We start from the raw sequence: 20,378 nt of genomic DNA on the forward strand, positions 1-20,378 counted from the left end.
TCATTGTTTTGGACACTTAATGCTAATCACTGCTCCCTTATGTTGCTGAGCCCAATTGCATTCCTGCATTGACTGTTTAACGACTGTACTCACACCTCTGGCACTACCTCAAAGACCTCTGTACATACACATGTAACTAGTTTCTAGAAGGTCAGCACTTTGTTTCCAAGGCTCTTTAACTGTCTACAGGTCTCTTTTAACCAGCACACATGTTTCTCTCCTCACAGGTTAGGTACATTATGCTATATAAGTTTTAAGTCTAATGCTAATGCCAACTGCACAGGTTTAACCTTTACTCTTTGTCACATAGGGGCTGCTAAATCTTGTTTGGGGGATTATTGTATAGAGAGGGGAGGGGGGACAGCGGGTGTGTATTGTAACCAATGTCTTGTGTCCTACCTGTCTGTATACTGATACTGGATGCCATCTATCTATCTATCTATCTATCTATCTATCTATCTATCTATCTATCTATCTATCTATCTATCTATCTATCTATCTATCTATCTATCTATCTATCTATCTATCTATCTATCTATCTATCTATCTATCTATCTATCTATCTATCTATCTATCTATCTATCTATCTATCTATCTATCTATCTATCATATGAGCAGGTCTCCTGTCAGAAAAAAGGACATGTAAAGGGAGATGAAACGACAGGCTCAGAACAAACATGACCACACTAACAGACTGCAAAAGACAACTACCATAGAAAAAAACAATGAACCGACAAGAGACTGAGGGAAAACACAGAGACTAAATAGACAAGGGGTAATCAGACGCAGGTGAGACTGATAAGACAGGTGGTCCTCACCTGTCTTATTAGTCACACAGACGAGAAACACAAGGAAGAAAGAACACAAGGCCAGAACACTAGAGGACAAGTACAAAGTAAAACCCAACACTGACAACACCACCAACACCAGATATACAAAATAAAACAGGAAACACTAAAGACTACACTTAAAACACAACACAGGAAATAAACTTACAGGTAAAATAAGAGGACACAGGGAAACACACTGAAGACTAAAATAAACACAAGACTATGAAACATTAAAGCACACCAAGGAAGCAATCAACCCATGAGGGAAACCAGAGAGGCAGGGAACACAGTAACACATAAAAACACTAGGGAATAAATAAAACCGAACTCAACTCTCTCAAATATAACCTAAACGAAATCATGACACTGAGAGCACAGCGTCTCTCTATCTTCTAGAGCTTAACTGCCGACAAAGTGTAAACTACACTATCCAGTTTTGGTACTTAACCATTTAAACAATGAGTCTCTTTTCTTTCAGAGCAAGCTTTAGATACTGTAAGCCTTTGTGCAAAATTAAACCTGGAAATATTTACATTTACTACGATGACGGCCAATCATATTTTTAAGTTTCATCTGTTTGCTCTTCTTTGTTGTTTTTTTGTTTATGCTAACATTGTCGCAAAAGCGCGGGAATCTCGGCAAAGTAGTTGGCTTTTTTTTTGAAATTATTTGAATGTCCTGGTTTATTGCTCCTATGTACTACTTGACCTTGAAACCTCTACTCAGCCTCACTTTGATCATAAGGGTGTTGCTGCTGCCTTGAAACTAGAACCTCACTATTGGTTATTTGGAGCTGTTAAAGTAATTCACAGTTTATTATAGTTATTATAGTTCTAAGTTATTCCCATCGATCATAAGCTGTTACTGCTGGAAAGGCTTCCTTTGCACCCATTACCTGGAGTGGACTCTCCTTGTGTCTCTGACCCCCTAGTGGGTCCTAACCACTTTACAGTGGAGTGTCCCTGCCCCAGTCTATGTTTCCCTCTCTGGTTTTGGAACAATGGGGATTAGGAGCTTCTTACCTTGGGTCCTCTCGTCCTTGGTCCTTCGGGGTGTGAGGAGAGAGAAAGTAAAAGATCTGTAAAACAGTTTGTTTGGTTGGAAAATCCTTACAATGGAAGGTTTCCTTTTATTTTATGATACCACAATGGTTGGAAAACAGAGTTTATAAAATAGTACAAATCTCAAAGTTGAGTGCTATTCTCACAATAAGTGTCTGAAGCTAAGCAATTAGCAAAAGAGAGTCTAGTACAAGTGATTTTCACAAGTGTAACACAAGTGGAGATCAAGAGAGAAGACCAAAATGTAAAGACCGGCCACATCTTAGCTAAGCAGAAGTCTAGCATTAGCTAAGCACGTCATAAATTATACAGGGGAAATCTGCGTATCACACTCTTCGATCGGTTTATTACCGCCAAAATCTTTCTAGTTCATTGTCAATGGCAAGTTGAAGCAAGGCTTGTTGCGTTGTTTGTTTGCAAGGCTGGTTTTGTTTCCTGAGTTCAGCTTGAATTTCTGCTAGAAGCAAGGCTTTTTTACTTTCGTTTCCTGAGTTCAGCTTGAACTCAGCTTGAACTTCTGCTAGAAGCGGAAACTCCCTCTTGTGAGGAAGTCAGAGTGTCAGCGGAAAAGTTATGTTTTGTTTGCTCTGTCCTTTCTTGTAGAGTGTGTTTATGTTATCAGTCCAGTCCAGTCCAGCTTATTGTTCAGGTGAACGCCCAGGTACTTAAATAAGAGTCCAGTAGACAAATCACTAGTACTTTTCCTAGATGGCCTACGGAAGTTCACCACCAGTTCTTTGGTTTTACCCATGATGATAGCAGTGAGTGGTGAGTGTAAGGATGGGAGGGAAGACGGTGTATGCAGGGTTTGTGTACGATTGTGCGTCTGTCCATGTGTTTATGTGTGTGTGTGCCTGGGGTTGCCCAGGTCATAATGTTCTCAGTCGCGATATCCGGCGAAAACACTGCGTCTTGCTGCGGAGACAGCCTTGGGTGTCTCTCAAAGTTCGCTGAAAACATTGTGATAACACAGTCCCACTCAGTGGAGATGTCCTTGGTCTGGGTTCCTTCTGCAAAACACCAGGTGTCTGTGTGGAGGAGCGGGGCAGGAAGCAGGGTAGGAGTGTGGAGCATGTCTTCGTCTCTGTCCATCCGTGGAGGAGAAATTCCGTCTGGGGGTCCGAATTGAATCCAAACATATGTGGGCGAGGGGACACAGTAATGGCTGTCCCCCCTAAAGTTTTTCAAGTCTGGCTCTAAACAAATTCAACTCGCCTTGCATCGCAGTGAGCTGCCGTCTTCCCAATTTTCCGGTACACCAGGGCTATGCCAAGGCCAAGCTGCAGAAGACCGGTGAACATGAGGCTGAATATGTACACATCCTCAACATCTTCCAACGATAGCACTCCTAGCTACATGACTCTCCATGTGTTCTATGAATTTGCCACATACCCAGCAGCGAACGTTCCATCCAGGCAGGTGGACTCCCCGGTCCAGTGGATCTTGTAGAAAAGATCTTGTCAATTGCGTTGAGAGACCAGCTATTAATTCCATATTAGCTACGATTAATTCCGGAGAGACAGTGAGAAAGAAACACTCCAGGGACTTCAGATGAGACAGAAGCAGTGGGAACACACACAAGGACGAGATAAGGGAGGGAGAGAAAAAGTGTCCGCCTTCCTTGAGAGCTAGAGAAGAAGGGCTAGAGCCAGAATGATAAAGTTCAGGCTGTGTCCCTTTGGAGAACCATGACAAAAGACTCTTAATCCAAGCATGCCTTGCAGGTACTCCCAGAATGCTCTGTCAAACCTAACACATAGTTGTGAAGTTTGGAGTGGATAAAACCAGTTGTCCCCCATTGTGTCACTCTCTTTCACACGTTGACCTCAGATGTCAGAGATACCCCTTGGCATCCTGTTTCACAACACACTTCCACTGCGTCTTGGGTTTTACGAGAGTAAAACCACTTTTGTTTTCTTTATTTGGGCCGCTACGTCCCGTGTGTGTTTCTCTGTGAACTCTAGCGTCATAACCGAGTAATTTAACTCATTATCAGAAAGACCAGTGTGAACACCGTCTAATATAAATTTGGCCATTGGCTTCTGGTAGTGAGGTAAATTATGCTCTGACTTGTGCGTGAGTTCCAGGCTTTAATTGAGCTTTCAGGGTGCGCTGTTTTTTCTCTGTCTCCCCCCTTTACGCACACACACGCATCTTTTGGCAGACACACACACATAGAGATCTGTGGCTTTTCAGACGCTGCAGAGACATAGATCAGGTAGAGACAGAGTTTAACTCAGTCTTTAGACAATAGACCAGGTTGGGAGACCTGTGTTCAGTGTCCGCCGCCATTTTGATCTCTCTCCCCCCCTCTCTCACATACACGCAAACCCACACAGACGCGCACACACGCCACGCTTGTTTATTATCCTTTTTTGTCTGTAGTTCATTTATAATAGTTATTTGTTTGATTGAGTTTCATTGATTAACTTGATGTTTATTTGTTAAATAAATTCAGTTATAATTTAAGAGCAGTTGTTGGTTTCTGTGTATTTACATTGTGAAATAGGCTGGGTGAAAGAGCTTTTTGTTTGGATTTCACACCTTCAATTAAATACAGATTGTTAATTGTTAATGATAATGGTATTTTATTTAATTAATTTGAGACTGATATTGTAATATTTGGTTGTTCTCTGATCTCAGAGTGGTGCCCCGAAGTTTAATAAACACAGTTAAATGAACAAATTATTGATTTAAATTAATAATTAAATAAAGTTTCTTAATGTTAATTTGATAACCACATTTTACATTATAAAACCCAACCTTATTGTTGGTCAAGTATTTGCTCCAGTCTCATCAAACTATCTTTTTGACAACAAGGGTGATTGCTGGTTGTCTGTGTACTTGAGGTTTGTACACAGGCGGTGTGCCAGGTTGTGATTTGATCTTCCAAGGGGAAGGAAAAGAGATAAGGTGTAAGGAAAAGGGCCTGAGGGTGCTATGTCTGCATCCTATTTGTGAGCGAGTGCAGGACTTCACAAGCCGAGCTGGCGTTAGCAGAGGGGGGAACGTACACAGCTATCCTTCAAAAACTCCCGTGGCATACATTAAGGCCTCATGCTAGATAGATAGATAGATACTTTATTGATCCCGAGGGAAATTCAGGGCATCCAGTAGCAGTATACAGACAGGCAGGACACAAGACATTGGTTACAATACACACCCGCTGTCCCCCCTCCCCTCTGAATACAATACAATAATCCCCCAAACAAGATTTAGCAGCCCCTATGTGACTAAGAGTAAAGGTTAAACCTGTGCAGTTAGCATTGGCATTAAAACTTATATAGTATGTACATAACCTGTGAGGTGAGAAAAACATGTGCTGATTAAAAGAGACCTGTAAACAGTTAAAGAGCCTTAGAAACAAAGTGCTGACCTTCTAGAAACTAGTTACATGTGCATGTACAGAGGTCTTTGAGGTAGTGCCAGAGGTGTGAGTACAGTCGTTAAACAGTCAATGCAGGGAAGCAAATTGGGCAACATAAAGGAGCAGTGATTAGCATTAAGTGTCCAAAACAATAAGGTGAAACCAGGAGTGATTAGGGTGATTGCAATTAAAGTACCCAACTATTGAGGAGCAGATTAGCATTAAGTGTTGAAGACAATAGAGTGAAACTTGACCTAGTTAGGGTGGTCATGTCAACCATTACAGATAGCTAAACACAACAGTAGGATAAAACCAGACATGATTAGAGTGATTATCATTAAAGTGACCAGTGCTCAGTAAGGTGACTATCAATATGCATTAAAGTGTCCAACTGGAGGCTGACTCTGGGTCAGCAGTGCAAATGAGGAGTGGGAAAAAAAGTGAAAAAAGAATCCAGAGTTCACCGTGTGCTTCTTCCCTGCCGTGACAGTGAAGTGTTGTACAGTCTTATGGCCAGGGGGGCAAAAGAGTTCTTGAGTCTGTCCGTGGAGCACGACTGCGACAGCAGTCTGTCACTGAACATGCTCCTCTGACCGGTGAAGGTGCTGTGCAGAGGGTGGTGTGTGTTGTCCATGATGGAGAGCATTTTGTCCAGAGTCCTCCTCTCTACCACTGTCACCAGTGAGTCCAGCTCTGTACCCACCACAGAGCCGGCCCTCCTCACCAGTCTGTCCAGGCGTGCTGCGTCCCTCTTCTTGCAGCTTCCTCCCCAGCGCACCACTGCGTAGAAGAGGACGCTGGACACCACAGACTGGTAGAACATCTGCAGCAGCTTTTTGCAGATGTTGAAGGACCCCAGCCTTCTCAGGAAGTACAGACGACTCTGTCCCTTCCTGCAGGTAGTGTCCATGTTAGGCGACTAGTCCAGCTTGTCATCCAGCTGCAGCCCCAGGTACCCGTAGGTTCTGACCATCTCCACGTCGACCCCCCCGATGGAAACAGGTTCTAGATGTGGTTTGTTCCTTCGGAAGTCCACCACCATCTCCTTGGTCTTGGAGGTGTTTAGCTGCAGATGGTTGTCACTGCACCACGTCACAAAGTCCTCGATCAGGCTCCTGTACTCCTCCTCCTGTCCATCCCTGACACAAGCAACTATCGCAGTGTCGTCCGAGTATTTCTGCATGTGGCAGAGCTCAGAGTTATACTGGAAGTCAGAGGTGTACAGGGTGAACAGGACGGGGGAGAGCACAGTCCCCTGTGGTGCTCCGGTGCTGCTGACCACAGTGTCAGATGTGCAGTCCTTCAGTCTGACGTACTGTGGTCTCTCTGTGAGGTAGTCCGTGATCCACCTCACCAGGTGCGAGTCCACCCTCATCTCGGTCAGCTTGTCTCTCAGTAGGAGGGGATGGATGGTGTCGAAAGCGCTTGAGAAATCAAAGAACATGATTCTCATCACGCTGCTCCCTTTGTCCAGATGAGAGTAAGCCCTGTGTAGAAGATAGAGGATGGCATCGTCCACGCCCACCTTTGCCTGGTATGCAAACTGCAGGGGATCCTGTGCGTGTTGGACCTGGGGTCTGAGGTGTTGGAGCAGCAGCCGTTCAAAGGTCTTCATAGCGTGGGATGTCAGAGCGATTGGTCTGAAGTCGCCTGGCTCACTGGGGTTTTTCTTCTTGGGGACCGGGGTGAGGCACGAGGTCTTCCAGAGCACAGGAACCTTCCCGAGCCTCAGGCTCATGTTGAAGACGTGCTGAAGTGGCTCCCCCAGCTCAGCAGAGCAGGCCTTTAGCATCCTGGGACACACCTTGTCCGGGCCTGCTGCCTTTCTGGGGCAGGAGTCTCTTCAGCTCCTTGCTCACCTGGTCTCTGCTGATGGTGGGGGGGAGGGGGGATGGATTGTCTCTGGAGAATGTGTTTGTCCTGGTGGAGGTGTTGGGGGGAGTGAGGGGGGGAGGGGGTGTGTAGAGGGGTGCTGGGGGGACAGGCACTGGCTGCAGCGACAGGGCTGTCAAACCTGTTAAAAAACAAGTTGAGCTGATTTGCTCTCTCAGGGTCCCGGTCTTCTGCGTTGTTGTTTTTCTTCTTGCAGCCTGTGATGGTTTTCATGCCCTCCCAGACCTCCCTCATGTTGTTCTGCTGCAGCTTCTGCTCTACCTTCCTTCTGTACTCCTCCTTTGCCTCTCGGAGTCTAACCTTGAGTTCCCCCTGCACACGCTTCAGCTCTGCCTGGTCTCCCTCCTTGAATGCCCTTTTCTTCCTGTTAAGGATCTCCTTGACATCGCTGGTGATCCAGGGCTTGTTATTCAGGAAGCAGCGCACAGTTTTTGTGGGAACCACAACGTCCATACAGAAGTTCATGTAGTCAGTTGTGCAGTGTGTGACCCCCTCAATGTCATCACCATGAGTCTCTTGCAGGGCACTCCAGTCAGTGGTCTCAAAACAATCTCTGAGCGCCTCCTATGCCTCGGGAGACCACTTTCTGAAGGTGCGTGTTGTTACCGGTTGTCTCTGGATCTTAGTCTTGTACTGTGGCTTTAGTAGGACCAGGTTGTGATCGGACTTACCCAGAGGTGGTAAGGGGGTGGCAGTGTAGGCGTCCTTCACGTTTGCATACAGGAGGTCTATTGTCCTGTTCTTCCTGGTGGGACAGCTTACAAACTGGTTAAAGTCCGGTAGTGTGGTGTTCAATGTAACATGGTTAAAGTCCCCTGAGATGGCAATGAAAGCATCCGGGTGCAGTGTTTGTAATCTCGAGATGTTAGAGTGGATGACGTCACACACAGTCTCGACGTGTGCTCGCGGGGGGACGTAAACAACAACAACAATGGCGTGGGAGAACTCCCTGGGCATGTAGTAAGGACGGAGACCTACCGCCAGCAGCTCGATGTCTTTGCTGCACGTTGCCTCCTTCACAGTAACATGTCCATGGTGGCACCATCTGTTGTTAAATAAACAGCGCGAGTCCTCCTCCTTTCCGTTTGCCGCTGCGCTTCGTGTCTCTGTCCGCTCTCACTGTAATGAAACCCGGTAGATCCACGTTAGCGTCCGGGGTGTTTTGAGTCAGCCAGGTTTCTGTGAGGCACACTAAACTGCACTGTCTAAATGTCCGGTTGTTCCTCACGAGAGCAGCCAGCTTGTCCGTCTTGTTGGTTAGACAGTTTACGTTCCCCATAACTATCAGCGGAACCGAGGGCTTGTACCTCCATCGCTTAGCCGCTAGCTTAGCTTTTAGCCTAGCCCCAGCTCAACAGCCTCTGTACCGCCGCTTCAGCTCCACAGGTATCGGGTGAACGATGCCGGCTTGTCCCGCTGTCCGGAGTGAGAGCAGCGTCTCCCTTGAATAAGAAAGTTTTCCGCTGCTATTTCCGCGAAAACACGAAAAAGTATCCATAGGATACATAAAGTTATACACTGAAAGTGTACTATAAAAACTATAAAGGTAGAAGTTGGCACAGAGCCACAACAAACGAATAACATATCAAGACGAGTACGACAGGGACGGAGCTACTGGATGTGCGGCCACTCACGTCGGCTCACAGGTGCTATGCAGTTTGATGTCCTTACTGCAGAATTTATCTTTAATAGGGATGTCTATCCTACTTTCCTCCACCACTCTCCTTTGTCCTGTCTGCCTGCATCAGTTGAGAACTATATGTTGTCACGTTTGAGTCCGTTGTTCGCACTGATAGCCAGGTCTCCATGAAAAGCACGAGGTGACATTCCCTATATTCCCTCTGATGATGAGTTAGCACCACTAGCTCATCCATCTTATTGGGAAGAGATCTAAAGGCCCTGACACACCAAGGAGACAGTCAGTCGTCAGTCTGTTGGTGACCAGTCGTTGCCCTTGTTTTTGCACTGTGCGTCGCTAGCCATTGGCCCCAGCTGACCTTTTTCTGGTCAATGTGGATGTGTCGGCAGCGGTTGGTGAGCGCACTGACTGGCTGTTCGGGTGTGAAAGCCAGTGCCATTTCAACATTTTATCAGACATTTTCGATCCTCGCCTCTTCCGGTTTCACCTTCTTTGGATTGACGATTACAGACTGCCTACACCTGCTGGCACAGTGAGTTATTGCTTCTCACGCATACACAGAACTTACATGTTGGTTGGCCATCAGCTTTAGTCTTTGCGGTGTGTTCTAGTGGCACTTTTTGGCCAAGGCAAATAGTTCTTTGCTGTCTGCTTGGTGTGTCAGGGCCTTAACATTACCAGTGATGATGGGCTTGAAACATATTTTCTTGTACAGGATTTTACCACAGTACTGCATCCTCACCTTCTTCTCATGTTTTCATGTTAGCCTTGCTGTGCTACGGAGGGATAACAGCTGATCACAGGTGAAAACAACAACGTCACTGCCGCATAAGACCTTCGCGGTCAGAGATGTAAACAGCAAAGTGAAAAATAGCAGAAAAACCAGAGCAAACTCAACAATAGTTTTGCCCATCTTGGTGCAGTTGATCATGGTAGTAATCAAAGAAAAAAGAACAGAGTAGAAAAAGCTAGTCAGGAACTGTTTTAGGCCTAACATGTTAGCACTAGTGCTCGACATTTGCATTCAACAGCCTGTTAGAAAAAGACACCTATTTGTTCTTACTTCATATGTTGGAAAAGAAATTTGACTCCTGAATTTAATTATCTTTGATTTTTTCAGGTACTGATTGTTGAGAAGATAGGGATGAGAGGAAGACGCCTCAGGTCTCAGGTTGACAAAGTTTTATTAACCAGATGAATCAAGAACACAAGAAACAGAGTCTCTGGGTCCGAGTACATGTCTCTGACAGGCAGACAAATTCTGTTCAGTTCATAAAGTCCCAGCTATATTCCCCTGAACTCTCTCATACTCTAGACAGAGATTATCTAATGTAATTATGCATTTTTATGTGTGTGGTCTCCTTCCTCTGATTGGCACAGCTTTCCAAATTATGCATCTTTCCAAATTATGCATCTTCGGATGTGGTGTTCCCCTTCTCCCATTGGTGCATGACACTCTTGTATCCTTTCTCCAATATGTAAGGGAAGACACTTTCTTCCTGGCCCTTTTCTCAAAAAGGACCTGACATCTAGTGTGATAAACAATTCCTTTTAAGAAGATGATCATTAAACCTATGTTAAAATGTGTGAGTTATTCTTACAAGTTTTCTTCACAAAAACACCCTCATTTACTATTAAGTCAGACGGTAAGATTAATACACACAAACTTAGAATAAGACATGATAAAATAACCGACAATACATTTCATACATTACTACAATGAGCACATTAAAATCACACTTGAGTAAGTAATAATAATAATAAGTAAAATAATAATAATAAGTAAAGAGGCTTATCATTCTAACAAGCCTTACACAGATAAAGAAGAATAACATACAGTGTTATGGGCTCTGCTGTAGCACTAGAACAATAAAAACGTAAATGATCCTCTTTATTTGGTTATAAGGCATTACACTTCAAACAGGTTTCAGTATTCACACTTGAATGCAGGTTGTGTCTGTTTCCTGTTGGCCTGTGTTGTGCTTTTATTTGTAATGTAGTTGTCAAAATGAAGGAATCTTTCAGACTTGTATTCCTCAATCAGCCCCCAGCAGTGGCGTAGATTGAACAGATTGTTGGTGAATTGCAGTGAGATGGCAGTGAGTTCACACTCCGTGAAAAATGTTTGCAATCAGACCCCCCTTCAGAAACAGATGGGCAGCTCACTGGGCAAACAGAAGGCTGAGGACACCCAGGATCCATGTAACAAATAGTGATGCAGGATAAACCTGACTGCAGTGCAGCTCCTCCACGTGGCTCTGTGTTTATGTGACATATTGAGTTAATTGTTTTTTTGTCTCTTACGGGGCTTCCCAAAACACTGTCTTACATCCTTGGGCATGATTTTGAAGGATGTAGCAGTGCACACTTAAGTGAGAGTCATGACTTTTGCGGCAAAGCTGTTTTTTTCACCTAAGAGAAAATTGTGTCCTCTGCAAAAACAAAGATATATAAAAATACACTATAGCAGGGGTGTCCAAAGTACGGCCCGGGGGCCATTTGTGGCCCTTGAGTGGATTTTTTGTGGCCCTTGACTTCAAATCGAAGAATAAGAAGATTTTGGCCCCAGGCCTCATCAGATGGCATATTTTGTTTTTTTTTTCTTTTTCATGTTAGCAAGGGAGACCTATAAAAGCCTGACTATTCTTTCCAAAAAATGAGAACACAACAGTTTCCCACTGCAATTAGTTATTGTGTATTTACATTATTTTTTGAAGAGGTCAAAATACAAAAAGTTCCTTCCAATATTTAAAAACAAACAAACAAAAAAACCCTGTGGCCCGTGAGCGATTCTAACGCGACAATTTTGGCCCGCAAGAAAAAAAATTTGGACACCACTGCACTATAGTGTAATGGGCCATCCAGTGAATAAAGAAGTTTGGGAAATACAGAATATTGTACTTGAACTTGAACAATGTTAAACTTAAACATTTGACATTGCAGAATTTAAGATAGCTACAGTATATCAAAAGGCAATTGTCTTCTCAATCTAATACTACCTTCAGGTTAAACTATTAACAAAATAAGAGTTAAAAAACAAGACATGGTAGACTGAGGGAAAATGGAAACACCAAGAAGAGAACAACAGCACTTAATGAAAAATAATTCCTGCGCTAAACCAAAATTTGGAAATCTACTGCTATCAGTTGACTTCTGTTGTTTATCTGTTGTCTAACCCTTGACCACAAATTGTGTGCACATTTATAATGAAAAGCAATCCCTTTCATGGTAAACAGTCATCAGTTAAAAGGGAGAAGAAGGAGCACTTGATCCTCAGGAGAAAAGAGGAAAAAGTCCTGTGTTGCCTCCTCTGTGAAAGAACCCTTTTTGTTAACTTCATGATAAAACACAATGGTTGGTTTGTACATGCTTTGCATGAAGGGGTACATTTGCATACCAATTGGCATTAAACATTTCTGAAAACTTCAGTTTCATTGTTATTGTTTCATAAAGCTATAATCTTGTTTGTTTTGTGAATTCAGCTTTACTAGCTTGTAAACTGTATAGAAAAACAAATACCCAATTAAAAAAAAGAAACAGCAATAACAGTAATGCAGACATTTAGCATGCAACATTTCTTGAGTAGACTTGAAAACATTGAATTGATATATACTCTCAAACTGAACTAATAATTCCCTTGAGACATTTAGAGTGCCTCAAAATATGCATTGCAAGGGAAGTGGCTTCCTTAACCACGAATGGCTGTGTTTTTTTTTCTTTATGCTCTGCTGCGACAACACCAGTGTACCTGTGCTCGGCTGCGCGTCTCACCTGTCCTCGTCTTGTTGTATGTTCAGCAGTGTTAATGTCCACCAGTGTTTGTCTGTTTTCGGGATCTGGTAACTATCATGATCAGAAACAATACCCTCATTGAACCACTCATCGTTTCTGTGACGGAACTCAGCACCATCAATGGGTTACTCACCTATGGCCGCGACGAACTCCTGCTCCACCGTAGCTCACCGCTATGTAACATCAAGCCGGCGGCAGCTATTCCTTCCGAGCTACGGCCAAGGAAAAGAGGGAAACGCGGAGGTGTCCGAAGCAGACTGAGGAGACGGCCCTTCAAGCCCCCTCTCCCCTCTACTATCCTCTCAAATGTCCGCTCCCTCCGGAACAAAATGGACCTGCTCCATGCCTGGTGCAGAATGGAAAGGGCCTTCAGGGACACCTGCATCATCGCCCTGACTGAGACCTGGCTGGACGAGTCGGTATCCGACGACGAGGTTAGCCTCGACAACTTCACCATCATCAGGTCAGACAGAACCAGGAACTCGGGGAAAACGAGAGGCGGTGGGGTCTGTCTATACATCAACGACAGATGGTGTAGCAACATCAAAACCCACCGGAGGGTCTGCCTGCCCGACGTGAAGTTGCTCACCGTGTCTCTTCGCCCCTACTACCTTCCTCGGGAATTTCCAACTGTGGTGGTCAGCTGTGTGTACATCGCTCCCAGCGCCAACATCAAAGTAGCATCAGAACTGGTAGCCGAGGATGCTAACGCCATGGCAGCTAGGTACCCCGGAGCTCCGATACTCATCCTGGGAGACTTCAATGCCTGCAGACTCGACTCCACGCTCTGGACATTCCAGCAGTATGTCGACATTCCCACCAGAAAAAAACAACACTTTAGACCTTTGTTATGGAAACATCCCCGACACCTTCAGGACCAGCTCGTATCCACCGCTCGAACTCGCAGACCACAACATCATCTGTTTACTTCCGCTGTACAAACAAGTACTCAAACGTCTCCTCCCACAGTCCCACTGCGCCCCCCCAATGGTCGGAGGACTCCATCGCACAACTCCAAGGGTCCTTGGCATGCACCGACTGGGATATCTTTGACGGAGATCTGAACAGCAAAGTCACTGCCATATCGGACTACATCAACTTCTGCATTCATACCACCATACCAGTAAAAATCATAAAGAAGTACCTCAACTCAAAACCCTGGATCACCCCCGACATCAAGAATAGCCTCAGAGAAAAACACAGAGCCTTCAGGCTCAAAGACACTACTGGTCTCAGATCAGCAAACAGAGACATCAAGAATAAAATCTTCATGGCTAAAATCCATTTCAAAAACAAACTCGAGCATAAGTTCAGCAACATGAATACAAAAGAAGCCTTTCAAATGGTAAAATCCCTCACCGGATACGAACCCACCCACAACAAAACAAAATCTCACGCCACCCACCCCCCCACTGAACTGAACTCCTTTTTCAACCGCTTCGACACACAGGACTTTTCCAAAGAGTGCAGGGAAGCTCTCAAGGCTCTCCCCCCAGTTGATCCCAATGAGCCTGCCCCCTTCACAGTCGAGGAAGTGCGCCACCAGCTAAGCCGGTGTAACCCATCCAAGGCCCCAGGACCCGACGGCATCCCAGCAAGGGTGCTGAAGACCTTTGCCACAGAACTGGCTCCTATTGCCCACTCCCTCTTCTGTGAGTCCCGGTACCCAAGAAACCACAACCCTCCGACCTCAATCACTACCGCCCCATCGCCCTCACTCCCATACTAATGAAGTGCCTGGAAAAACTGCTGCTGAAGGTCATCCTCCCATTTGTGAAACCTCATCTGGACCCTCTCCAATTCGCCTACAGGGAAAAAAGGGGCACAGAGGACGCTGTTGCTTGCCTGCTACAACTTGTCCTCCAGCACCTAGATTCCCGAGGCACCTTCGCGAGGATCCTCTTCGTGGACTTCAGTTCCGCATTCAATACCATTCAAAGGCACCTGCTCGTCCAAAAGCTTCACAAACTCAACACTCCACCCATTCTGATCCACCTCCTGCACAACTTCCTCAGCGACAGACGGCAAGCTGTTCGGGTAGGCACATCCACATCACACCCACTCATCACCAACACCGGTGTGTTAAGCCCCTTCCTCTACACCCTGTACACCAACGACTGCACCAGCCCCTCTCCCACCACCACCTACCTCAAGTACTCTGACGACACTGCCATCCTCGCCCTCTTATCAGACAGTAACTCCACCACAGACTACCACAACACTGTCACCCACTTCTCACACTGGTGTAAGCTTAACTTCCTCCATCTCAACGTAAACAAAACAAAAGAAATAATAATAGGCACCCCATCACCCCAGCCCCCCACCCTCATGAACAATGACACAGTTGAAACTGTTGACAGCTTTAGATACCTCGGACTCACATTAGACAACAATCTCACCTTCGACCAGCACACAACGGACATTCAAAAAAGGAGCCACCAAAGACTGCACGCCATCCGGAAACTTAAAGGACTATATGTTGCCCCCCATCTCCTCCTCCTGTTGTATCAAAGCATCGTCCAGCCCATCCTGCTCTACTGTTCCTCCTGCTTCTTTAACATGCTCACTGTCAAAAACCGGGTCAAACTCACCCGTGTCACAAACATTGCAGCCAAATTAATCTGTCTCCCCACTCCCATCCTGTCAGAACTCAATTCAAAGGCCATCACACGCATCGCACACACAATAGCACTGGACACCAGCCACCCTCTCAACTGCCACCTCACCATCATGCCCTCCGGACGCAGGTACAGGTCCCTGCTGTGCAGAAGGGCGCGATACGGCAGAAGCCTGGTGCCTGCAGTCATCTCTGCCCTCAATAAAAATCCACCTCAGTCCCAATCCCCAGTAGCCCCATAACCATATGCACTGTATGCCCTGTCACTGTATGTCCTGTCACTGTATGCCCTATCACTGTCTGTCCTGTCGCCCCACATGTATGTCCTGTTGTCTCACATGTATGTCCTGTTGTCTCACATGTATCTCCCTGTGCCTGTGTTCACCCTCTGTCTGCGTGCTGCCCTTAAAACTGTACACTGTGGAAAAGAATTTCCCCTCGGGGACAATAAAATAAAAAGTCTAAAAGTCTAAAGTCTTTAAAAGAAATGGGGTCCAATTATGAAGGAAAGAAGATCAAAATGAGTTTCTCAGTGAACACAGCTCCTGTATTTTGGCATAATTTTGTACTGGGTAAACAGAAATTAAGAAGGAGTCATTTCTCTCACAAATTTTGGGATGGACTTCAATTTTAAAAGTTGTTTAAATGAACAAATGTGCAAAGACAGATAATGATCATTTTTTGCATCACTATGAGTGGGAATGGTGTATGTAAAGGTCAGAAAGATGCCAAAGTCAGTGACCCCTATTTAAAAATGTCTTTTTCATTAGTGTGAATTTTGCACATGCAAGCCCCTCGATCAAGTTAACAATAATAAATATGCAACATCCAAAAATACTTACTATGAAGCTAAGCCAAGTTAAAAACATAAAAAAAGCAAAAAACATGCATTTGTCACAGAAACACAAGGGGGGAAAAAAAAAACCTAAAACAAGATGATATACAAAACCAAACCAGACAAACAACCATGACACATGAAATGACAACATCTGGGGTCACTCTCTCGACTTCAGCTCTCAAGGAAGGCGGACGCTTTTTCTCTCCCTCCCTTATCTCGTCCTTGTGTATGTTCCCATTGCTTCTGTCTCGTCTGATACTGGAGTGTTTCTTCTCTCTGTCTCTCCGGAATTTAGCTAATATGGAATTAATAAGCTGGTCTCTCAACGCAATTGACAAGATCTTTTCTACAAGATCAACTGGACCGGGGGAGTCCACCTGCCCGGACGGAACGAACGCTGCTGGGTACGTGATGGATCCATGGAATACATGTAGAGTCATGTGCCTGGGAGTGCTTTCGGTGGAAGATGTTGAGGATGTGTACATATTCGGCTTCATGTTCACTGGGCTTGTGCTGATTGGCCTTGGCATAGCTCTGGTGTACCGGAAAATTGGGAAGACGGCAGCTCTGGCGGGAGCACCGAGGCTGCCGGTCATGATGATCGAGATGGGCAAAGCTGTTGGAGCACAGACTGTGGCACTGGCAGAGCTAGGCCGAAGGATGGATGGAATCTGGGGAAAGCTCACTGCGATGCAAGGCGAGTTGAACCTGTTGAGAGCCGGACTTGAAAAACTTTAGGGGGGACAAACAAACATGTGTCCCCCCGTCCTAAAGGAGTTGTTGGATTTAATTTGGTTCCCACAGACGAAAATTTTCCTCCACGGATGGACAAGGACGGAGACACGCTCCCAACGCTACCCACCCCAACCCCCCCTCCCAACCCCCCCACATGCACCTGTTGTTTCTGCCGGAGGAGCCCGGGCCAAGGACGTCTCCACTGAGTGAGACTGTGTTTTCGCAAATGTTATCAGCAAACTCTGAGAGGCGACGAGGTTGTCTCCGCAGCACACGCAGTGTTTTTGCCGGCTATGGCGAGTGAGAACATTCTGACCTGAGCGAGCCCGGGGAAGCCAGGCACACACGCACACACAAACATATGACGCACGCTTCCTGCACACACCGTCTTCCCTCCCACCCTTACACACTCTGCTACTGTATGTTTGTGTTAAGGGCAATGTTTTTTCCCTACATTCAATCTGTGCCTCCCTCTACAGGCATAGCATGGAAGTAGTGTTTTTATGCCCCCCCTCCCTATGCATCCTACCTGCAACACGCCCTCCCCCTCCCTCTCCAAAGGTTCCGAGATGAAGCCAGGTCAGCGCAAAGTATCGCTGCAGACCGTTCCTCTTTGACCAAAGCAATTTCGTTGTACTTGTACTTGTACCTGTATCAATGACCAATAAATCTGATTCTGATTCTGATTCGGATTGTCCCCCCATCCACTTCCACTAGCATTTTTTCCTTAACCCCGGATGCAGTTAAGTGGCGGCCATTACAAGAGCCGTTTGAATTCTCTAAAAGTTCAGGAAAGGTGGCTGAATGCTTCCTTTATAACCTCCTTTAGCATAGGAAACATTGGACCATCCTTTACGAAAGGAGATAAGAAAGTACCGCCCCACAATTCATTGCAACTTTTAAAGCGACTCGTGCATCCGACCCATATCCGAGCGTTCATGAAACAACAATCTGTCAGAGGAGTATTGTGGAGACAATGTGCATATTGATTGGACTTATAATTAGTCACAGCCTTTGAATTTATTTCATTTCTTTTTATTGTGTGTGAAGAAGGTGAACCTTAAATCCAGATGTTGATGTTATAAAACCATCAAAGTGAAGTTTCCTGGTACCTAATAAAGCCTACCTTTTATTTCTATTCACACCCCGTGGTTTTTAGGATTATTTCACAGGTAAGAAGGCACAGGGGAAACATTTTTAGATGAGCTTTTTGTAGTCCATTTTCTGTAAACTGTAGTTTCACCACGGCAGACTCGCGTCACTAACCTCCGACGCCGTCACACTATTATTACATCACCTAGTGAAAGTCGGATTATCAAAACATCGCGATCGCCTTTTCCTAAGTCCTTTATGAATTCTCCTAACACCTTTCCTTAACCCCGTGAAAACTTAAGGTAAGGTAAAGTGGATAGTGAAAGTAGATAGGAGGGACAATCCGAATGCATCCCCAGTTAGACTTTTAAAATTGACTCATCCAAGATATTTGCTCTTACATGGTTGGTTTTGGAAATCTAAGCAGACTAGGTTAAAATGACTATACCATTAAAGCCAAGAATCTTACCAACTGAGAGTAATACATTACATAGATAAAATAAAAAGACAACACTGAGTGATAGATCTCACATAGGAATAGAACCCAATCCCCTTCAGTAAAAGTTCTGCTTTTGACCATTTAAATTACCTTGACCTCCTTCTGGTCTTGATACTGTCACTTTTTTTTCAACATCTCATCGTTCAGGTTACTTTATTTGGACATGTACACTACAACAATTATCAAATCAGATTGATGGTATCTCGATTCAGAATAAATCACTATGTGACGTTTTTGGCCATTTATTTATCATCATTCTTAATAAAATTAAAAACTTACAGTATCAACAGTACACCAATGTACATAAAATGTTCATTTGTTTTGACTTCATTGCCAATGACAGGGACAAAACAGGTCTCAGCTCTCCTTCATTCAATTTAAAATGTTGCTTGAAAAAGGGTCTTACCCCAATTGAGTGATCATTCTGCTTGCATTTATTGATTTAAACAATTAAATAAAAAATAAATAAATATGCAACTCTCTTTTTTATCCAGTTTTCCTTCTCTCTAATGTGCTGCCCCTTACATCTGTTTTGTAATTGGTTTCATGGATGGATGTCAATCTTGCTGGTAAAAAAATAATCTACCAACAGCTAAGGCTGCCTATGAAGTGATTTTTAAGTCAGCAATAAATTGGACCTTGCATGAAGGTAATGCACAAATAATGTAAAGTAAAATTGGTGTCTGTCTTTTACACAGGTCGCAGTAAAAATAAGATGCATTGCCTCAATGAGGAGTTGTACCCTCTAGAGGAAACGGAGACCTGTGCCTGTGATGAGTTTTTGTCACAACCCTTTGGAAACTGGTCTACTTGCATCCTGCCTGACCCTTCAGCTCCCAGCCAGCAGGGCTGGTTTGACCAGAGGGAAATTAAGCAGTGTGGGCCAGGCTTGCGATACAGAGCTGTGGCGTGCATTGACCTGCAGGGACACCTGGTCAACCCAACTCTCTGCACAGAATCTGGTAGGAAATAGACAGGTTGTGGAATCCAATAATCTCACTCCTATATAACATTCTTTTTTTAATGATAAAAAGATGAAACATGCATATTATTTCTTTCATTCATTCATCTTGACATCATTGCCATGTAATAAGATGTCTTATTTGAGTGGGGTTACTCTGTTTGATTAAGCTCAAACTAATGATTGGCCAGTGGGGGAAATATAATTTCTATGTCAGCCTTTGCCAATGCTGGATTTGCAAGAGTAAGTTAACTTTAAGCTGGGTTGACTTCTTACAGCTGGGTCAACATTCTAGAAATTGAAACCGCCCTGACTGGGCACAACAAATAAAACATAAATTACGAGGATGGCACTTCCTAGGTCTGGTACAAAGTTGATTATAGCACATTTAGACAATGTAATTGAAATGAAAGAAGCCTTTTAAGGTATATTTAAAGCATTAATGCATTGTTGACTTTGATGAAACCCTGGAAAGTCAGCATTCTGAATTTTGTTCTCAGATTTGGTCCCAGCTGGAACCACTAGTTAGAAAAAACAATACTAATAGCCAGTGAAGAGGGATTTCATACAGTAAAAAATATACAGTAAATGCTGCCATATATAAAATGAAATAGCAATTGTAATATTATGATGATGATGGTTGCATTTATATACCTTGCCTCTGTGTGCAAAGCTACCAGAGGATTTTTAGGGGTGGAAGTAGCTCAGACTGTGGCCTTGGGTTGGGAACTGGAGGGTCGCTGGTTCAAGTCCCAATACGGGCCAAAGTATGTTGGTCTGGTTATAGGAGAGGTGCCTGGTTCCTACCCGAGTACTATCAATGTGTCCTTGAGCACGGTATCAAAACCCCTAAAAGATATGCGCTCCCTGAGTAGCAGTGTGTATCTGCCCCACTCTAATATCTCTCATTTCTTGCATGTCTATAGTTCCTGTTTGAGCATGTATGTAATTCATGTACATGCCTGTCAATAACAGAGTGTAAAACTAACATTTCCTCTTGCAATTAATAAAATACTTTTTTTGGGAGGAAACTATTCCATAGACTAGAGAGGTC

At 44.5% G+C, this 20,378-nt stretch overlaps 1 protein-coding gene across 6 annotated transcripts in view; it reads left to right on the plus strand.

Annotated features, from left to right (window-relative positions):
- Positions 1–20,378, plus strand: part of thsd7ba (thrombospondin, type I, domain containing 7Ba) — a 419,860-nt gene that overhangs the window by 332,882 nt on the left and 66,600 nt on the right. For 5 of the 6 annotated variants that reach the window (XM_079357145.1, XM_079357149.1, XM_079357148.1 and 2 more), the window contains one exon: positions 19,062–19,325. The exons of the other annotated variant lie outside the window; for it this stretch is intronic. In XM_079357145.1, the coding sequence (XP_079213271.1) occupies positions 19,062–19,325 (264 nt within the window). The remainder of the gene's footprint in view (positions 1–19,061; positions 19,326–20,378) is intronic. 6 annotated transcript variants of the gene reach the window in all.

This window comes from Symphodus melops (assembly GCF_947650265.1).
Source record: "Symphodus melops genome assembly, chromosome: 12".
In the NCBI taxonomy this organism is placed as follows: Eukaryota; Metazoa; Chordata; class Actinopteri; order Labriformes; family Labridae; genus Symphodus; species Symphodus melops.